Source organism: Homalodisca vitripennis, chromosome 6, assembly GCF_021130785.1.
Source record: "Homalodisca vitripennis isolate AUS2020 chromosome 6, UT_GWSS_2.1, whole genome shotgun sequence".
Classification (NCBI taxonomy): domain Eukaryota; kingdom Metazoa; phylum Arthropoda; class Insecta; order Hemiptera; family Cicadellidae; genus Homalodisca; species Homalodisca vitripennis.
In genome coordinates, this window is record NC_060212.1 from 112835477 (window position 1) to 112858023 (window position 22547).

The 22547-nt window shown below is 35.1% G+C and overlaps 2 protein-coding genes across 2 annotated transcripts in view; both read left to right on the top strand.

Annotated features, from left to right (window-relative positions):
* Positions 1 to 7165, top strand: part of LOC124365525 (retinol dehydrogenase 14-like) — a 31909-nt gene extending 24744 nt beyond the window's left edge. The window contains exon 9 of the mRNA XM_046821510.1: positions 6011 to 7165. Within this exon, the coding sequence (XP_046677466.1) occupies positions 6011 to 6193 (183 nt within the window). The 3' untranslated portion in view covers positions 6194 to 7165. The remainder of the gene's footprint in view (positions 1 to 6010) is intronic.
* A 465-nt stretch (positions 7166 to 7630) lies between these two features.
* Positions 7631 to 21421, top strand: LOC124365253 (spermatogenesis-associated protein 17-like). Its single transcript, XM_046821218.1, has 7 exons — positions 7631 to 7810; positions 10489 to 10660; positions 15974 to 16141; positions 16253 to 16395; positions 18653 to 18773; positions 18877 to 19025; positions 21020 to 21421. Exons 1-7 carry the CDS (start codon positions 7743 to 7745, stop codon positions 21123 to 21125), a joined length of 927 nt encoding a protein of 308 aa, XP_046677174.1. The 5' UTR covers positions 7631 to 7742; the 3' UTR covers positions 21126 to 21421.
* The last annotated feature ends 1126 nt before the right edge of the window (positions 21422 to 22547 follow it).

Below are 22547 nucleotides of genomic sequence, written 5' to 3' on the forward strand. Positions count from 1 at the left end.
GTAAGGAGAGATAAACATTTTGGATATTTCTTAAACCTGAGGCTCTACTCCAATTCTTGTGTCTTGTCCTCTTTTTTCGCAATCTTTGACCAGAGCTTTAATGTTGGAGAAGGCTATCCCACAACCTGGCTCAGGCCCCACCAATGTGGATTCTGCTCCCTTTTGGCGAGGATGTCCGCTTTTTTCATTCCCATGAATACCTTCATGACCCGGTACCCAACCGAGTGTTACTCTGATATTTGTTGCAGCTCTGCTAGAGCATTCCTGCATTCCCAGACCGCTTTCGAATCAATCGAACAGGTTATCCAGTGCCTTCAGTGCAGCCTGACTATCAGAAAGTATTAGGTATGATAATCCTTTTGTCCTCAACTGTGTGAGTCTTCTGCAACATGAGTCTATTGCCATGACCCTCCGCCTGAAAAACCGTGGCATGTCTTCCTAGAGGCACAGCCATGTCGACTCCAGGTCCATGTGTTCCGTATCCTGCCCCCTAGAGTCTAGGAGTGAACCATCAGTGAAAAACTTCAGGACTCCTTTTGTAGGGTAGGCCTCCCTTTTAATCCATTTCTCCCTACTTCCGATAGAGACCGTATATGGTTTTTCAAAGGAGTATTTCTTAACCATAGTATCAGATACTTTGGTTAGCAATTTCAGCCTCAGGAAATTTGTCCAATATCTTCATGTGGCCTTCTAAGGAGGTAGCATTTATTACCTTTGTTCCTAGAAGCTTCATTGCGCTCATCGCAGCTGTTCTCTTCACCTCCTGGCCAAGAGTGTGTACCCCAGGACCGCTTCCATTGCTAGTGTTGGGCAGGAGCTCATTGCTCCCCGTGATGCTTAAGCAAGCTAACCTTTGAAGACTCTGTAGCCTTTTTGCAGCTGTTGTTTGTTTCTACCTTCGGCCAGCACACTAAGGCAGCATATGTGACCATTGGTTTTATTATGGTTTTCGTAAATCCAATATATCATTTTGGGTTTAAGTCCCCATTTAAATCCAAAAACTCTCTTACAGACCCCAAAGGGCCATTATTGCTTTGGATGTCCTGTTTCTAATATGGGAGTTCCAAGTGAGCTTTTCATTCCAGAATTAAACCCAGATACTTCACTTCCTTTGTTTGGTTAATGCTGATTCCCTCCAGGACAGGTTTTGCTAGCTGGAATTTTCTTTTCCTGGTAAAGGTAATCATATTTGTTTTTTGATGGGTTGATCCGCAGACCTTCCCCATGACACCAGTTACTTATGAAGTTAAGTTCTGTTTGTATTAGGCGTTCCAGCCTGCCTATGTTTTTTCCCTTTAATCATAAGCACTAGGTTCGTCCGCATAACATAGTAACCTTATTCCCCTCTTCTCTGCTTTGCTTAGGAGATCATCCACTACCATCGCCCACAGGAGAGGAGACAAGACTCCCCCCTGGGGGCAGCCCTCTTTGGGCCGTGATCGCAGCAGATTCGTCCCCGTACTTAGCTTTCACCTGTCTGCTTTTTAGGAGGGCTACTATCCATTTGACTACGTCTGGGGAAAACTCCAAAACGTTCCATCGCAGTCTCCATGGATTGATATGCTTTACTCGGTCGAAAGCTCCTTCAATGTCCATAAAGACGCTGATTAGGGCTTCCTTTTTTTCGAAGGTATTCTCCACCTCTCTCACTAAACTGTGGAGAGCAGTGGTGGTTGATTTTTCTTCTATGTAGGCGTGTGTTGTGTGGGACTAAGCGGGTGTTCCAGTAATATTACGTCCCTTATGTGTCTATTAATTATTTTTTCCATAGTTTTCACCATGAAGGAGGTTAGGCTTATGGGTCTGTACGAACTGGGTTTTGTTGGATCCCTGTCATTTTTCCGCAAAAAACACCACTAGTGCTATCCTCCAGTTCTTTGGTATGTATCCTAAGGCAAAACTGCTTCCAAACAGAATGCTAAGAGTATTTAATAGTATATCCAGCCCCTCTTGAAGAAGGGCTGGAAAACTCCATCCGCCCCAGGAGATTTAAATGGCCTAAACGATCTTTTAGCCCATTTAATTTTTTCATGTGTGAATAGTCTGTTAGACTGCTGTCTGGCTTTTGCCACCTCCCGACTGGATCCCCCCCTGAATAGAGAATAAGTATCCTAATTTTGTGTTAGGTGACCCCCCCGGGAAGTGTGTCTCCAGAAGTAATTCTAAGGTCTCCTTCCTGTTCATTGTTAGGTCTCCCTTGTCCTTTTACTAGAGTCCCCATAGGATTAGTATGCTCCGTTTGGAGAGTTTTTTGAAGCCTGGATGCCTCGGGAAGACTGTTAATGTTTTTACAAAAATTCCTCCAAGTTCTTCTTTTATTCGTTCTAAGTTCTTTTTTTATATTCATTTTGGGCCTGTAGATTAGGAAGCCAATCGTCTGTCCTTTTTGCCCATTTTAATAATTTCCTCGTTTTGTTTCTTAATGTTTCCAACCTCCCAGTCCACCACGGCACACCCTTCTTCAACCAGTTTTGCCTGGGAGGGCAGTTTTTCCTCGTAGGCCTTTATTATAGCTTGCTCTACTATTTGTGCAGACCTTTCTAATTCAAATTCATTTTTCTGGAAGGGTCCTATTTCTTCCAACTCTTCTACTAGTGACTCTCTGTATCCTCTCCAGTTGGTAGATTTAGGAACCCTGTGGCTCACGTATCTTTCCCCTATCTCCTCTATGTCGAACCTAATTGGGCAGTGGTCCGATAGTGAGGCCTCCTTGGAGACGTGCCACCTTAACAATGTTTATGTTTTTTTGAGTCCTGTAGATAGGGTTATGTCTAGGACTTCTTTCCTATTTCTAGTTATAAAGGTTGGGCTTGACCCTCTATTTTCTAACACTAGGTAATTGCTGAACATAAACTGTAGAAGTCCCTCACCTCTTTTGTTTATGTTTGTGCTTCCCCAATACGTATGGTGAGCATTGCAGTCGCAACTGAGAATGAGGGCCGAACCTCTGTCCCTGCAATAGTCTTTCTATTTCTTTCGGTGGGCAGCTTGTTGACGGGTTGGGGAAGTAGGCTGAGGCTATAGTAACCTCTCTGACCCCTTGCAGTGAAGCCACCTTCACTGTAGCCGCCACCAGATCTTTGTTATTATATATGTGATCAGAAAGGCTGTTATTAGTTTTGAAGTTAGAATACAAGTTCTTGGGTTTTCAATTGTTCGATCATATATGAGATTACCTACCTGAGTCGTCAGTCTTCTGATGCAACCTCTATTGATCCAAGGCTCCTGGATTAGGGCGATATCCAGGCCTGTTGAGATAAAACCTTCTTCCCAAGATGTCAGTTGCGCCCTTTGCATGGTATAGGGTTTATCTGTAATTAGGCACATACTTACGCCTTTTTCCCACCTCCCCCAGGTGGTCCATCCCCATCTCTTCTTTTGGTTTGCTTTTGGAGACTTTGTCCCCTTTTCTTCCTCGAGCCGAGACGGATGGTCCTTTGAGAGAAGGTCCCCTCTTCAAGAAGAGAGAACAGGTTGGTTTATCATCTTCGACCGCTGCACTGGCTTGTGGAGTAGACCTTTCAGGTAAGGTATGAACAGATTGCTCTGACACCTTCGTGGCCTCCTCCACTTCCATCTCTTCAGCGGTGCTTTTTTCCGTGGTGACCGTCTCAGATTTCTCTGAAGTCCCCTCTTCCCTTGTGGGTTGTTCTGTGTTTCCTTGGTGTTTCTTTTTCAGTCTAAGCTGAACTTTTCCAAACTTGTAGCCGATCCATGGACCCTCCTTCTCAAGTTTGTTCGCTGTAGCGCAGTCGACTGCCAGGGTGAGTAGATCAGACTTCCCCTCGTCGCTCCTACGCAGAACATTCCATTCTCCGACAGATAGCTCTTTGGTTTGTCCTTTTAGGAACTTCATTATCTTGTCGGTAGTTTCGTGTATACTATCAGGAAGATAGACAGTCGCAATTCTCGCACGAGGGATTTCTTCCTCTGGTACTATCCTTAGACTGGCCCCTTCCCAAGGCTTGAGGGAGTCTTGCTTTCCTTTAAGAGCATTCAGCTGTTTCGGTGTTTTCGCAGGTGAAGATTAGAACCCCTTGTCTCCTGTTAATACCGTAGAATCTTGGAGAGTAGGGACCCTCCTGTTCCTCCACGATAGCTTTCCAGGATGAAGCTCTGGATCTTCTCCATCTGTTCCGTTGTGAGTAGGGTCTCGGGAAAAATTGGAGTGTATAAAACCCCACCCTTATACCAGCTACCGCTTGTTTGTAAGAAGGTTTCTGGGGTTGTCCAGATTGCTCCTTCTGTTCCCCTTGTCTTCCTTCGTTCTTTGTTTTTTTCCTCCGATGGGCTTCGGGAGTGGATCCATCAGAGTGAGGTCTTTTTGGTTTCTTTCCCTCCTTTTGTTTGTTCAATTGTTTGTTTCTTTCTTCTGGAATTGGTTTTAAGGCCAATTCCCTTGCTTCTTCTCTGGAGTACCCTCTTTTTCGAAAACCAGACCATGCGTTTACTGGCGGCTCCACATAGCTTAGGCAGTACTGGGAGCTGTCTCTCGACTTTTGCTCCCTCTTCCTTCTGGTGATCGCCCTCCAGTATTGCATCTTCTTCATCAGTTTCGACTCTGACCGAGTCGGAGGTATTTGGGACTTCTACTAGGAAGTCCGCCTGGTTTTTGGGTTTGTTCAGGATTGCAGGGTCAGAGCCCATCATCAATCAATCCCTCTATGTTTGTGAATTTTTCATTCACTTTTTGAGTGCTACAAGCTCTATGGTTTTGTTTTATTGTTTTTAAATTCTGTACTCATTTGTGTTCCCACGAGTAGCGGAGATCTAAAGTTTACCCCAAGCATTGTCCCGCTCTACTTGGGAAGGCTAGGTTTAAACTGGAGGTCGCCAGGTATCCAGAGTTCGCATATTTACGACCAAGCTCTCCCTTGATCACGCAGCCCTCGGCATATGCTGTGTTCCACCTTGGCTTGGATACAAAAGGAAATCTAGATTTAGGGATAGTTTAAGATAGATTGTTGGGGAAGATTTACCCGACAGGTGAGAGTAGTAAGAAAAGAAATTGAATGTTGTGGGATAGTTTACAGAAATCCCGCCAGATCAGCTCCAGCTGAATTCGGAATTATCAAAGAAGACAAGGTTTGGATCAGGCAGTTCCCAGGTGCACGCGCACGAAAAATACAGCACTTTAGAAGAGAGAAGGTGGCTATGCGTGTGCTTCGTGGACGCTCTGGCTTGGCACATGTGTTGGGGTATGAAGACCCCGCCACTTCCGCACCCTTGGTTGAACCTTACACAGCAATGCAAAAGGAAACATGAGAATGAACATAAGCGAAATATACAGTTTTCAAAGTTTTTAGAAACAGTAATAACTCATTCTTGTTAGTGGACACCAGAATATATTTTAATTAAGATCTTATGAACATGTTCGTCCCAATTTAGATGATGATCTATTGTCAAGCCTAGAAAATTTGTGCTGTTTTTCTTTTCAATATGGGATGAATTAAAGACTATTGTTGTGTCCTGTAACATTCTGTTTTGGGGTGTTTTAAATATTAAAAAGTTTGTCTTGTTTTGACTAAGCCCATCACAATGAAGATTATGTGTCACAATAGTCTTGTCCTTTCACACTACACACAATTAGAGCACCATCGTTACTCTACTCTAACTCTGTTACTAACGTACGTACTACTACGTACTCTAATACATCTAAGTATTAACACTATTCTCTTCTAAATTCTTAATGTTACTTAATAAAATTACTAAGCAGATTCAAAAGGAGATATACAAGTTGTAATCAGTCAGATCATTTTAGGCAGGAACATTTATATAGTAGAGTTCCGTTTCCTACAATGGCTGGGATGGTACATGAAGAAAGAGAAAGCTTTCTGAGGTACATCCTCATACAGGGTGCAGTTTATTGTTAGGTTGTACCCGATACTGCTAGGTGGGTAATGGGTAACTAAATTGCTCATTAATTTATCTGTCAAATAAAATAAATCGGCATAGCAATAATCCTTCGGTCTATTCTGAATCCCCGCCATTTACTGAATTGTGATTTCAGACAACGGAGCAAGGAGCAAAACCTATTGTCTACGCCATACTCTACGGGAAAGGAGGGGAGTACATAGGAAACTGTGCTCCACAATCTCCTTCATCTACATCTAGAGATTCATCTCAGCAACTGCAACTGTTTGATCACTCCAAGAATTCGTTGGGAATCTCCTTATTTGGAAATATTTTTTGAGACAATAAGATCGTGTTTTTAAACTAATTGATTAAGGATTGTGTTTCTGCAAGATAGTGAGGTAGATAGAATAGGACACTGTGAGTATGTATGGAAGAGGGCGTAATAATTATCAGGTAATGCTGTTATCTTCATTGTCTACTATATTTGCCAGAACCACAATCAGATGAAATAAAACCACAATGATGTACCAAATTCAATAAGCAAAACCACATGTAGCACAAACATTGATTCTTTAAACTGTTTTGGTTGTCATGTTTCTGGTTATTTCTTTGAGGTGTTATCTAAAGTATATCAAACATACATCTTTACCATAAATCACACATCTTTATTTTGAATTAAGTGTCAATCCTCCTATTTGGAAAAAAAGGAACTTCCTTGGATAAAAAAGTTTTATATAAGAAAATGTTTTTATCACATATTTTTGTCTATTAAAATATTATGTAGACACTGTATTACTATTTATGATAAAAAATAAAGACCGTGTCGTCAATTAAAATTAAAATCGTTAATATTAAGTTAGTCAATTGATATAATATTATAAGTAGACTAACTTTAGCATTCTCTTCCTCTTATCATGATATTTAGTTATATAGCTCTCTTAAGGTTACATCAGTATTATAGCTAGTGCACTATTTCTGTTAATAATTTGTGAGATCTTAAGATGAAAAAGGTTGTAGAACCTTATAATACACCCTGTTTGTGTTCAGGCAAATCTCTTACAGGTGAAATGCCACTTTAAGTATTATTTTATTTTAGTGTACAGTGTGTATGGCATATGGCAGTATGTCAAATGAATAAATAACTTTTGTCATGAGAGCTCTTTGTTCTTATACAAAACTTCTACATTCTAAACAATTCCTATTAAACATAATGCTTCAAGATGTCATAACTTTAATTATTATTGACATTAACTGAATTAAAAGAAATATAATTGTAAATAAATAACTATAATTAAGTATTTAGAAAATAGTTTAAATTATTATTTGGAACTTTATATATTTTGTAACTATGTGTAATTTATCACTTTATTGAAATTAAATTTCACCAATCTTAAATTAATTTTCTTTATTTTGGGTATGTCAAAGAAGTCAAACAATTATTAAAACATAATATAAAATACATAATGTATGCAATTATCTTGATATTATTACTAACATAATTTTTAAAATGAGATAACCAGTATCTGGATGTATAAATTAAAGTTTAGAATGTAATTATTTAATTAAATTACTGATTTATCGTTTAATTTATTTCTAAATGTTGTACCAATTTGTTTAACTAATTATGTAAAATAAGAAATACAATTATGTTTACCTTTAATTCAAAACAAATTATATTAGTTAATTATAATATTTCTTTGTAAATGCAGTATTTTATTTTACAAATTGACAAATTATAAAATCATATGATGTAAACCAGCTGTCTCATTAAACACCATAAAATAAAGCTGTCTGGTTATTGGTATGGTAGAAAATTTTTTGGTTATGATTTTTATTCTGATGTATTCATTGATGTAATATTACTGAATATCCACTTTGGCTTAATAATGGCTTGCATAGAACATTATATTAAAGATGCTGAAAACATATTTAATGAGATTGTTTTGCGTCATGGGTAAGTACTTATTTATGCATTCATAACTGAAATAGAATAATTCATTTTTTAGTTCAGTAAATAATTTTTTTATTCTAAATAATTTTACACCTTTATAAAATGTTGAATAATTAATTGTCAACATTTGCTTAGCCAATTATATTATATACATGTATAAATTTTGATACCTGTTGGAAAGAAACATTTGTATATATTATTAGTACCTATGCAATTTAAATTTAAAAACAGAATCGGTACTTTGGGATTATACCGGCCACACCCAGACATGAATCGTTATTCGACATTTTGCTTTTACTGATTACTAGATTAGCGTAGAACAATATTTCGTCAATATAAAACAGGAATTGTCTTATCGCAAACCGCTCCCCATCCTCAGACAGAGGTCAAAGTCGAGCGGTCTAGTAGATAACGTGATTGCAGAGTCTCGCCGCCCGTTCAGCTGGTGCGTCGCTTTGTTGTACTTCCGTGTTTTACCTCTACATTTCTCCAAACACAAAAATTCAACAACAACCAACATTTACCAAACTAAAACTAAACTCTTTATTGAAAAAACACTCAAAACTTGTTTTTATTCTTGATCACATTCCGCAACCCAAAATGCGAGTGCCTCCGGCCATCAGCGCGGGCTTCGACAGCACCTTCGGTGCTGCCCCGCGCTGATGTCGACGAAAGAAAAAACATCCCTCGAGATAGTACCTATCAGTAAAATATCAAATCCTAGAGGGGCTGATCAGAAAATAATATAAATTGAATTGTAATGGAAAGGCAATTATGTACAGTGCAAATCATGTGATGCCGCGCGGCCTGCCGTAATCGGGATTCTCGAGAAAGATAAGATAACAGCGACAACAATACCGATCACAATACCTGGAAATGCTTGTAAGTTTGTAATTATTGAAGAGTTGTTTTTTCGTTCTATCATGTTTATTTCTATAAATTTATATTTTTGTGTTCTTCATACTAGTGTGGTGTGGTCGGTATAATCCCAAAGTACCGCCAATTATATTATATACATATATAAATTTTGATACCTGTTGGAAAGAAACATTTGTATATATTATTAGTACCTATGCAATTTAAATTTAAAAACAGAATCTATAGATTTTTGTAGATAGGAATGGTACATTTCTTTCAAGATGTTGATCTAAGAAAACTTGCTTCTTACTGCCTAAGTTTTCCAATTACAATTTAGTAAAAACTATTTTATAATCACAAAATTCCATGCACAATCTCTTTTTATGCTAGTAAAAAAAATTAACATCAGTTCAAAAGTCAGTCAAATTTCAATATGTACACTAAAAATTAAATGTTCTCCAGTTAAAACATGAAGACATTCTCTTAAGAATAATACACTTCTCTGCTTTGGTACAAAGAGCTTTGTCTCATCATATTTATAAAAATACCATAAACTCAAGCTTATCTTCTAGCAATCCATTACAAAAAATAACTATAATTTGAATTCTATAATTGTTAAAAATAATTTCTAATAATTCAACAATAATAGTTTTTTTTGTAAATTGGTCGTTTCGGGGAGTTTAATAAATCTAAAACTCTTGCTGAGGGAATAAATATATTCTATGCTAGCAGTTAGGGGGAAAAGAATGAACTGGGAAGCATTCAACTTATTAGTGGATCCAGGTAAGGGACCATAGGATCCATGTCCCCCTTTGAGATTTTGATAGAAGACGTGTTCATTGGAAAAAATTTAATCATTCTTGTATTGTAATCATAAAAAGTAAAACAACAACAAACTAAATTTTGAGTATGAGTAAATTTTGTCTGTACATTTATTTTCTCGAAACAAAACCACCTGTCTATTGTTATTAAAGATAATGGTAAACTAAAAGTAAGATGAGAGCCTTCTTCAGACGAGTTGTTAAACTGAAACTGTTTCAGTTAAATCTCTATACTGAAAGATGGCCCTGAACAGTGAGAGGCCGAAATAAGATTTCTATAGAGTTACCAATGTTTTGACATTTTTGAATAAAAAACTTAGAATGCAGTCATATTGTGTTGGATTAATATTAATAAGAACAAATAATAAGCCAATTGACAGCATCAGTCGAGAGTTGAGTTGGGAGAGTCATTCTCCAAGTGGTCAAAGATGTTGGACTTAAGTCTTAATGAGAGAAACTGCATGTTCATGCCCTGTCTATGGCCATATTTTATCAGTAATGTACCCTCTCTTCCTTGTTTTGTTAGATAATATCCTTGCACAGGCCCATGGTCTATGAGGATGTCCGAATAATACTAAAATGAGGCTCAGCCTCTCCTAAAAGAAACTATAAAGTAAAGTAAGCTGATTAGTCAGTGTTTGACAATCTAGGACTGGAAGTAGAGAAACGGTTTAAGTTACTTCAAAAAAAGACAACCAACACCTAAATAAAATGTTGAGAACTTAAGGTTCATTTATAAACCTTCCACACCAAGTCAATTCATATTTTACACGTCAAGAACAAAACACTCTGGTGGGGTCCTCCTCTTGAATAAATAAAGTTCTCCTCATATTGAATTATTTAAACATTATAATCTTTCTACTCTATTTAGAGATTAATACATAGAATATCACTGTTCAAGTTGGTTAAAAGCAATACAAATAGTAAACAATTTGTTAGATTCTGAATTGTTTGAAATGTTGTAAACATTTTTTAATAACTTTTGTAACTAACAATTTGTAGCAATGCCCAAAACAATGTATACATAGAGTACTTAGCGGCTCGAACTATCCAGAGGTGGTTTCGAGGTTATGTCACCAGGAAACACCTTGCGTTCCTGAACAGTTGTGCTACCACGATACAGAAACACTGGCGAGGATATGTCGACCGTAAATACTATAATGAACTCCTGAAGGTGAGTCTAATCTTAGGTATTAAGTTAACAGTGTGGATATACAAAATACTTTTATATATATATATATATATATATATATATATATATATATATATATATATATATATTTAAAATAGAGCTACAAAACCTTACACAAAGTTACTGGACATACAAATCTATTTTATCACATATTCAGTGATCCGCTACTTCTTCAGGAGGGCGGCCCGCCAGGAGTCAGAAGAAAATCTTAAATGTAAGCATAGGTTGATATGCATATCAAATAAAAGGTCTTTATTAGTAGAGTACAGAGCCGCAAACCCGACCTCAAACGGATAACCGAGTCAAAAATGACAGCCGTTCAAAGATGGCTAGAGTTTGGGTCCAAAAAGTCCCGGGTCGGTTAAATATTTTTCAAAATATTTAAAATGGAGCTACAAAACCTTACACAAATTTACTGGACATAAAAATCTATTTTATCACATATTCAGTGATCCGGTACTTCCTCAGGGGGGCGGCTCGCTAGGAGTCAGAAGAAACTCTTAAATGTAAGCATAGGTTGATATGCATATCAAATAAAAGGTCTTTATTAGTAGAGTACAGAGCCTCAAACCCGACCTCAAACGGATTCATTGTTGTTGTAGAATAATAAGTTTCGTTATTTCTGAGAGGGATCGTAGTTTTGGGAGCCATCTTTGAATGGCTGTCATTTTTGACTCGGTTATCCGTTTGAGGTCGGGTTTGCGGCTCTGTACTCTACTAATAAAGACCTTTTATTGGATATGCATATCAACCTATGCTTACATTTAAGATTTTCTTCTGACTCCTAGCGGGCCGCCCCCCTGAGGAAGTAGCGGATCACTGAATATGTGATAAAATAAATTTTTATGTCCAGTAACTTTGTGTAAGGTTTTGTAGCTCTATTTTTAAAATTTTTAAAAATATTTAACCGACCCAGGACTTTTTGGACACCCTGTATATATATACACACACACACACACGTGTGCAATTGTAAGGGATGTGATTGTATACAAGCTATTATAGAAGGAATTTTTAAAGACTATCAAGTTTCTCAAAAGTAGAATGGTGTGATTTGTTGCATGAAGTATGCTGACTCTAATACTAATATTTAATTAAAGTATAGTAACTTATACTTTGGGCAAAATATGCACCAGTACATTAATCTGAGAAATATGTAATAATGTATAACCAAGGACGTAGCCAGCGAGGGGGTCCAAGGGGTTCAGACCCTCCCCCCCAAAATTTTCAATTACTTTTTTAGTACACGATTATTATTATCATTTTAATAATTCAGTATTACTACCATGTACTGCTGAAAGATCGTTCTCAACAAAGAAACGGCCCAAGAACTTTTTAAGGAACAAAATGGGGCCTTACCCTCTGTTCACTATGGGAAAATATCAGTCGTCTGGACCCCCAAATTTTTTCCTGGCTACGTTCTTGTGTAAAACTTATATACAGGGTGAGTTTTTTAAAGTGATCCAATAGCTAACTTTTTAATTACACGACTTAGCACCACACTTTAAATTTGGAACTTACTCAATTTTAAGTTTCACTCAGGGATACACTTTCAAATTTTTTGAAGATGGCCGCCATTTTCCAATATGGCGGTCAACTTTAAAATCTCTTATAGAACACCCTGTATTTTATGTTGTTTTTAGATTCTACTCAATAAAATAATACATTTTTGCATTTTAGAGTTTTTCAATATCTCTAATGGTTCAGGAGCTACGTGGACTGGAAGTTTTCATAATTTTTGCCAATATGGCGGCCAACTTTAAAATATTTTATGGAACATCCTGTATTTTATGTTGTTTATATATTCTACACTACAAAATAAGACATTTTTGCATTTTAGAGTTTTTTTATATCTCTAATGGTTCAGGAGGTACGTGGACTGCAAGTTTTTATCATCAGTCCGAAAAAATCCGAAAACTTGCAGTCCACGTAGCTCCTGAACCATTAGAGATATAGAAAAACTCTAAAATGCAAAAATGTATTATTTTGTTGAGTAGAATCTAAAAACAACATAAAATAGAGGATGTTAGATTTCTTCAAAAAATTTGAAAGTGTATCCCTGAGTGAAACTTAAAATTGAGCAAGTTCCAAATTTAAAGTGTGGTGCTAAGTCGTGTAATTAAAAAGTTAGCTATTGGATCACTTTAAAAAACTCACCCTGTATAGAAACAGATATCTATATTAGTGCTAAGTAAGACAATTTTAATGATTTGTATTTACAGCTTATGTATAAAATGGAGAGTCCAAAACTATACTTATTCCATACCTAATTTATTGCTCTAAAGACAACAGAAAAGTTTGAAATGTATATAATACCTACCATTTTAATGTTAAAAAATGTATTACTTTTTTGTATTATGTGAAATACTACTTCGTTTAATTTTCAGTTTTTCATGTAATGTAGTAGATATGAAACCGGTTCTTCGTATATTGTATAGCTGTAGTTGAGACATAAATACAAAATGTTCAGTATAAATTACAAAAAACACTTATAATTTGACTAGGCTATTAATTTATATTAAACCCTGATTTTAAAAAATTGCCCCGATTAAAAATTAACCAAAAGGCTGTACCCAAGTCTCTAATTAAGATTACTTGAATTAATTTCTATATTATTTAGCACTGAACTGCAGATTGACATTATCAGCTGATCGGTCGGTTGGGGAGACACTGTTGTGATGGAATAAATTAATATTTTGAACGAAGGTATGTAGTTATTATTATTAGTTTACGGTACTTGAATGTTGTATAGTCCTTACATCTTGGCACTATGAGCATACTAAACACATCTAACATTGGCAATTATGGAGCAAATAAAATCTAAAAAGTTTAATCTAATCCTAAGGAAATGCCTGCATGGATAATAAGAATGAGTCAGTAAACAACATTATTTGTTCAAGAATCCCAAAAACAAGAGTAAACACATTAAATATTGGTTTATAAGCAATATCATGTGTCAATGAAGGAAACATAAATAGCCAGTGTTTATGGTTCATGAATAATTGGGATTTCGAATAGCAAAATTTTATTGGACAGTAACAAAATATCAGTACAAAATACTACTGAAAATTCTGAAAAGAGACTATACAGAAGAATGCAATTGCCAAAATAAAGCTAGAAGAAGAATTTCTAACCGAAGATATCTCTTCATATGGTCATATGGTGGAATGCTGTGGTATTATAGGAGCAAGATGATCAGCATTTTCACGGGTAGCCAGACATCGTTGAAAGCATTATACTCTTTTGTGATCAACTATAAACTTGCCTGGTATTGTTATCAGATTGTCTATTCATTTGTAGAAACAATAATCTGACTGTTTTTTTTTAATTTTTGGTCGTGAGACAGTCTTTGGGAATGAAAGAGCTAATGCCTTTGCCAACCTAAGCTCATCATCCAACATGACAGGACCTTAACCATTCTGTGGAATTCATTGATGTGAAACCTCTACAGTCTTGCAGTCAACTTCGCCAGGATGGCTTCTGATTTTCTCTCCTTAGAAAGATCAGTGTCTACTTAGGTTGTGGGTCTGATTACGGGACATGGGCACCTAAAAAAGAAGCTTCACAGCCAGCATTTTCCGGGAGGATCCGATCTGTAGTTTGTGTGACGGACAGGGGGAAACTGCTGAACATCTGCTCTTTGATAGACCTGCAACATTTAACAAGGGAGCGCTATGCCATCTTTGGTACTCTGAAAAAGGTGATGAATTTCCTCAGGAAAACCTGGTTGGTTAATTTCAATGGTTGGTAAAACTGCTGGTTTTAAAGTACATCATACAATGAAGATGAAAATCATTCTACCATAATCATACAAAGGAGTGATAAAATTTCATAATTATAAACCCCCACAGTCAGTTTACTTTTTTTACAATTTCAGTCTTTGAGAAATTGTGTCAAATATGCCAGTTTCCCTAGAAGAGATATTTAAAGACATTATAGATTAATTGAATAAAAAACTTTTAGGCAAGAAAACGAATTCATTATATGAAATTACTTACATATTACCATACAATGTTATAGCAGTTATTCAAAATGTCCACCTTGATTTTTTATACACTTCATACAACGACTGAGAACAGAATCACAAACTTTTAACAATAAAGGTTTATTGTTATTAACAAGTTCAAATACATTTCTAATTAAGTTTCTGTGTTTGTCAAGATTTTGTGGTTTTTGAAACATACACAGTCTCCTTTATAATACCCACAGTGAAAAATCACGTGGGGTCAGGGGTCTGGCGAGCGCACAGGCCAATCAATTGTACCATGGTGACCAATCCATTCATTAAATGTTTTATTTAAAAAATCTTGAACTTGGATACCGAAATATGTTGGGGCACCATCCTGTTGCCAAATGAGTGAATGAATATTGAAAACAGGATTGTTTCTGAGTTCGAGAACTACTAATTCTTGCAGCAACCGTAATTACGGTTAATTAACCTTTCAAGTTAACATTTCCTTGAAGAAAATAAGGACCAATCAGTGCAGTACTTGAAATACCTCCCCATACCATAACACCAGGCACATTGAGTTCTGCTTGGATTACGTTATGAGGATTTATATTCGACCCGTACACGCAGTTATGCCGATTAACGCGTCCATTTAGTTTGAAACATGCCTCATCACACAACAAAATTGATTGCAAGAAATTTTGATCAGCCTCTGAGCAGATCATCTATCGAAATCATTCTCGTGAAGCGCTTGGAGAAAAGATGGATGGTATGGCTTGAATTTTAATTGCTTTAACATTCTTTGTACGCTTCTTCTTGATATTTCTAGTTCAGCAGAAGCCTTATGAATCGATTTACCAGGACTGGCTACAACACGCCACCACACTTCGGGGCATTTAAAATGCTTCCTGTGATTCTAAATTTCTTATTTAACTTCCGCATATACTGTCGAGAGGGTATCGCAACACGTGGATATTTACCACTAAATTCTTCAATTATTATAGCAGCATTTTTATTATGCTTCCACCACAACTGAAGGATGTTAACTAGTGGTTAGGTTGTAAACATTTTAAAAACACACACAAACAAATAACAGATGCAAAGAGTGTCACTTTACACTACCCACAGGAACAGACAACAATGAACTTACTCTGTGTTGCTGCCAACTTAACATAGTTACCAACCTATTGAAACAAATTATCCCAAATTATGTGGAAACTGACATATGCGCCACCCTGTATTTAAAATAAAATGCAGATGATGAGATCACCACACTTCATAAAATGCATAAACCAAATTTGTCATATTTTGATTATTTTTGAACAAAGGTGTTTTCTTTTGATGGCTAGGATGCAGTGCACAAGATGTTTTTGGAATACTATAACCAAATGGCAACGAAGATCCAAAAAGTTTGGAGAGGCCATCATGTAAGAACTCACATATTTAGCTACTACAAACTCAAGGCCTACATCAACGAAATTCTCAACAAGAATAGAGAGTTCCTGGAGGAGGCCAAGGTAAAAAATATAACTAAACAAAACAGTAATAAATTAGCAATTTAAAACAAAACCATCTTGTTGGATTATTTAAAGGTAATTGTTATGTAATCATATTTCGTGCTTGTGTAGGATTATGAAGCACACACCAAGCACTTGCTGCAGAAGATGAAGCAGGAAGAATGCCAGGAATGGTTGTCCTACCTCAGTTTCCGAGTGCATCATCTGATTCGTACACATCAGATAGAGGGTGTGTACAGTAACCATGGCACCTGGTGAGTTCTCCTGCTTATTAATAATACTTTTAGTATTACTAGTAAAATGATTAATACTTCATTGAATAAAGGAAGGAACACACCAAACTATGTGTGCTATAGCTATACATGTATTACTATTGTTTGTTAAAAAATTGATTTATTCTGTGTTATTTTTGTTACCATCATTGTTACCCATAATTCCAATGTAAAAATGTTCACTAACGCTCAGTCAAATCTCATGGAGTGACATGCGCCTTCGTTGAACTCACTGTTGCCTACATAGAAATGAAGCTCCATGCAAAATTCCTAATCTATAGTTCAGCTTCAGATATTGCGTTGACAGATAGACATATAGAAAAAACATTTTTCCAACCCCTTTGAGAAAAAAGCTTCGCTAACGCTCAGCCTAAAGGTATACATTAGTTGTTCCATTTTTCTCAAATAAGTTTAAGTGATATAGCCAATTTGAAGTTTATAGATACTAACATTATTTGTGCATGGAAGTCATCAAGAACACTATTTCTTATGGACGAGTTGAAATCTGTCACTGGTACGGATTGACTCCTGGAATCTAGAGTCAACATTTCAGTTGCTGCACAAGTGGAAGGTGAGATCTTGACAAGAGAAAAAAAATATAAACCACCACACCTTTCTTAATTTTAGACATTAACCCTAGAAAATCTTTCATTACAGTTCCATGCACCCTGATTTCACTTGGAGTCTTTCTGGCACAACATTATAGAAAATAAAGAGTGAAGCTGACACAGAGAAGTTCAAAATAAATATTTATTTTTGTTAGTAGGCCTATGGTTTACTGATGAGAAGAATCAACGTCAGAAAAATAATCTGAGCTTTTTAAAAAGAGGGCGTTTTCATAAAAAATAAATTTTTATTTTCCTCCTAAAACCATTAAAAAACATAATTTTGTTTGACTCTCACTTTTTAAATCTCATCAAATTAATTGATACAGTAAAAATTATTCAGAAACAAACAAATATAATTTTTGGTTTTCATCATCTCATCTTGAAAATAATGTCACAAGTTTAATTGCCCATGTATAATTTATGTAGCCTAAACTCTGAACAGATGAAGAGTTTGCTTTAAAAAGTATCTTACAACCAATGAAAATTCTTAAACTTTTGCATTAAAAACTATCGTAAAAATGATCAATGTGTAATTTGAAAAAGTTTATGAACACATTATTTAATAATAAATAATACCAGAGGAATAATAAATAATAGGGCATAAGTCAGGAATCACATAATCATGTTCAGTTTTAATAACGAGTGATTTTTTTTCAATTATTTTTATTACGTGCATGTTTTGAAATAGTATGCATGAAGATAACACACAACACATGATGGCTTTTTTGATTCCTGACTTATGCGTGTCAGAACATCCATAACATAATAAATTATGATTTGTTCATTTTAACCCAGATTACAGTTATGTGTTAGGTTATTCACCTGAAGAAGAAATCAGATTGCAGATCTCAAAATGTAGTGCTACTGATTTTTTGGTATCACTAAACGATGGCAAATGTTAAGTAAAATCCTGTTTCCTTTACAACAGTACATTAATGTTTATAAATGAACTAGCTGATTCCCGCGGCTTCGCATGCTCTACGTAAGCTTTGCCCGTGTATGTGCACTTCTGGTATGAGTCAATTACATTTCCAACGCCGATATAGAGTTTGCCTTGTTGCCACGACCAAGAAAGTGTCCGTATATTTATAGCTATTGTACACGTACCTTTACTTTATTATAAAGTAGTCTAACACTCAAGCTTTAAGTTCAACCAGAAATTTATCTTAATGAGAAATTCCCCATCATAACTTAGCGCCTTCAAATAGTATTTTGTTATTTAATATACATAACTGTCAGGTAATTGCAGTTAATAATGTGCAGGCGCTTTAAACACTATTATCTTTTGCAGCATCACTTGGTGGCGAGTTACATCAATGGGCATAGCATATAAACCTTCTTGGTGGAAAAATACATACAAATTTTCATAATGATCGGTCCAAATAGTTCACGATTCCATAAAGGACAAACATACAAACATTCATTATATATATATATAGCCTTCTGAATATATATATATATGTATATATATTATATATATATATATATATATATATATATATATATATTTCAGAAGGCTTTATTCATTGTATCTCTAATTACCTAATAAAAATAATTGAGAACACTTAATTTACATTCCATTATGGCTTAATCGATTGTATACTATACTTATGCAACTTTCCTGTTCACAGTGAGTACTCGAATCTGGAACAACACTTAAAAAATGCCAAATTCAAAGACTTCATGGATTTAAAACGTGCAAAAGAAAAGCAAAAACAGCTTGAGGAACCCCAACATAATTATATTTTTGAGGTATGCTCGCACTTTTAAAGAGTAAAATTGTTGTATTTTTATTAATTGAATACACTAAAACTAATTTCTCTAAGTAACCAACCTACTTTGTGTGATTAAATAGGGTAGATTGAGGGAATGCGAGGAGGTTTGGTTACACAGGAATGATCCGGGAAAATACAGTTTGGCCACAGGGGAGTATGGCAGGGATAAGCAGGAGTACCAAAAGCGCAGGAAGATATCACAGATTCTCCACCAGCACCAAGATATACCGTAAGTCCTTTGGCACAAATTCTGATAGCAAATTATATTTCAACCAGTATAACTGTACTTGTCAAGAGAAGATTTTTTGTCTTACTCAAGTTATTTACTATGATGTATCAAGCTTTCCAAAGGTATCAAGATTTTTACTGTTTGTATCTCGTAAGTTTTTACTGATTTCAGTCAAAGTTAAATTATTCCATTGTATAAACATTGGTTTATATAATACATTGCAGATATTTAATCTGTGCACTTCACAACATTCTTTTAGCAAATAAAAACATGCTTGCTCTCTGAGCATAATGATATATATTTTTTCTAAAGAAAAATTCAGTAGATCAGATAGCAGTGAAAGAAAGTAGCTATGGTAAGTTATTAAGAGACTTTGATTGCTACAAAGTTTCTTCCTTCTGAGAAAATATGGTACCCCTTTCTTTACGGTGCACAGAGGACCAGTGTGGGTCTACCAGCTGAGTTTAGTATCCCAAGTAGCTTCTCTGAAGCAGTTTCTGAATAATTACTTAAACTGAAGAAAGTTACATGGTCATATCATGATTTAAAATTGGCTCATATTGTCCTTTTCATCACTTGATATCATTAATGTAACCTTTTGTAGTAGGTATGATAATGCTTAATATATGATCAAATACTCCAATAAATGAAATTTTTTTTTATTTTTTATTTATTAAGTAGGTATGATAATGTTGTTTCCATAGAGTACACAATTGGTTGGAATTATTGTAGGCAAGTCATTTATATAGATATTAAATAAGAAAGGGCCAGTACAGAACCTTGCGGGACTCCACATAGATCTTCAAGAAGATAGGAGCTCTGTTCTTTCATTTGAACTACTTTATATCTATTTGCAAGGTATTCTAGCAGGACCATTCCATAGTAGTTCAACTTGACTCTCAGAAGTCAGTTTAACAAAAAAACTCACAACTCCTATTTTTAGATGTAGACAAAATAAAAAAAGACATTTTGGAATGAATTTACTAAACTCTTTGTTATAATCAATTTTTTTGTACCTGTAAATCTCATGAGAAATAAATTATTAATACGAGTATTTCACTTGTTACAAAACCTACCTACTCTTTCTTACTGAGTCTGGAGAACTAGTTAACAGTACACTGTTCAGTAAAACAACTTGCAGGCTAAATAGTTAAAATCTTTTAACGCAGATGATGAGTTTTGAAATATGCTATAAATTCCAAACAAGGACATCTGAAAGCCAATTAGTTTTCATGAACTGAGTCATTAGGTTTATAAAATAATCAGGATTGTTATGATCAAGATAAAAAAGATAAGTGTTCAGCGTAAACAGATTGAGTCTTAACTTGCAATTTGTGATGCTGATCAGAGGTTGACCAAAATGTTATAATTCTTATAACTCAACAGTGAATAAAGACGGGTTGAGCTATTTATTCCTGTTTTTTTTTTTTCTCGTGACTTAGGTCATTTCTGTCACTGTCTGAGTTTTGGTCATCTATGTTTGGCAAATGACATGAATGATTTAATATTAACCATTCAGTCATTTACAATATCCATGTTTTGAAGTTTATCAGATTTTGAAATATTATTGTTTTTGTCTCACTACAACCAAAAACTGATATTCAACTTCATATGTGCTCAAATTTGCAATTTTTTACTTACCCCAAAGCCTTTGCACTAAATAGGTAAAGAATTGCTGATCAAATCACAAGTTTACGTGTCATGATGAGATGTGTGTTCTTTATTGTGTGAGCTACATTTCAATGAGACGTAAATCAGTAAACATAGTAGATATAACCATATCAAAAAGTTGCTTTTTGATCTTATTGCAGTTTGCAAATCTCACTCATACACGTTTTAACAGGAATTCTTATATATTTATTATTTATAGATAATGTTACATATGTTTAAATGATTCTAAAATTTGTACTAATACAGTACAAGAAAATAACAGTTACTGACAGAATTTAAACAGCATCAGAACCGTTTGTGTAAGAGTTTTCTTTTTCCACCAGGATGAAGTTTCTACCAGTCAGGTATCAGGACGGAGACTACCACCTGAATGCCAAGACATACAGGTGTCCACCTCTTCACAGCAGCGTAAACAAGCGCAACAGTTAAGTTGTGTAGTTATGGTTGTATTTACGAATAAATATTTATATGTCATATCATATTTTCAAACCTTACTGTATGTAACATTAAATGAAAGATAAAGTAAGTGTGTTAGTAAGACAAAGTAATAAGTTAAATCAATATAATAAGTAAAACATTAATGAGTTAAAAGTTCAAACTTTTTATATTTTCTTTAAACTTTGTAACTAGGATAAATTAAAAATGTATATAATCTGTTACAACTGAATATTTGAAAATGTCTGTTTTGAAAACCGAATAGTGAAGTAAAGACTACTTCATCAGCACCTAGCGTTTTATTAACAATTTAGTTTGATGACAGTATTGTGATATTTTTATGCCATAGCTAAGTAATTCTGTATATACTAAATGAAAGTACTATGTCTATTCATTTGATGGAAAATAAACCTTACTTTAATTTTTTTTAATTCTGTTGTGTATAAACACACACAACGTGTATACAAGGGCTATCCAGAAAGTAGATTACGTTTCATTCTGTAGCTGCTACTACAGGTGGGCATTTCTCTGCTCAGTGGCTATCCAGCCGTACTAGTGAGAGGTTACTGTTGCTCCTTGTTGTTTTACAATAGCAGTTTGAAATGTGTGAAGCAATTGAAAATCCCGCAAGTTGTGCAATGCGTAATACGGTTTTGTTTGCTAAGCACAATAAACCAAATGAGATCTATCACCAACTCTAACTAAACTAGTTTAGTTGAAGTGGAGTGATAACGAACGAAGTGGACAGCTAAGTATTGTAACAAATGAAATTGTCCCCAAAGTCTATAAGATTAAAGAAGATCGCTGATTCACAAAAACAGAACCCTCACTTAGTTTTCCTTGATTTTTAAGGAGTTTGCTACACAAAATTGTTAGATTCAAGATTTCTTTATTCGTACATAGTACAGCGTGTACATGAATAGTGTCAGTAAGTTTTTTACAATATACTAATTAATCTATATGTCATTTAAAATTAAAATTATACAATGTAATAAGAAATAAACAATCCAGAAGCTTATATACATGAAATACTAAAATTACATACCAGGCATTCCCAATCTACCTTCCCTCCACCAAAACTCATCAAGGGAGTACAGAGCCAGATTTATCAAATATATTTTTCACTCTTTTATCATTTTAATAAAATTTTGTTCATTTATTATTTTTGTTGGTAGTTTTGTTAGAAATTTATGGCCCATAAAATCAGTTCTTTTTTTGAAAAATTCTAGTTTGTGCTGAGGGGACATTTCTTTTAAATCTAGTACTATAATGATGTAAAATTTTTTGTAGGTTTTGCATTTCTCTCATTTTGTTTTATCTATATCACTGTCTCATATATGTATAGACTGTAAACAGTTAAAATTTTGTGTTCTGAAAACAAATTTTTGACAGATTCTGTTTTTTTTAGTCTAAACA

Coding starts and splice junctions, on each gene's coding strand:
- LOC124365253 (XM_046821218.1), top strand. CDS start 7,743: ATGGCTTGCATAGAACATTATATTAAAGATGCTGAAAACATATTTAAT. Junction 10,661..15,973: donor ACTATAATGAACTCCTGAAG/GTGAGTCTAATC, acceptor TTTGATGGCTAG/GATGCAGTGCACAAGATGTT. Junction 19,026..21,019: donor CACCAGCACCAAGATATACC/GTAAGTCCTTTG, acceptor TTTTTCCACCAG/GATGAAGTTTCTACCAGTCA.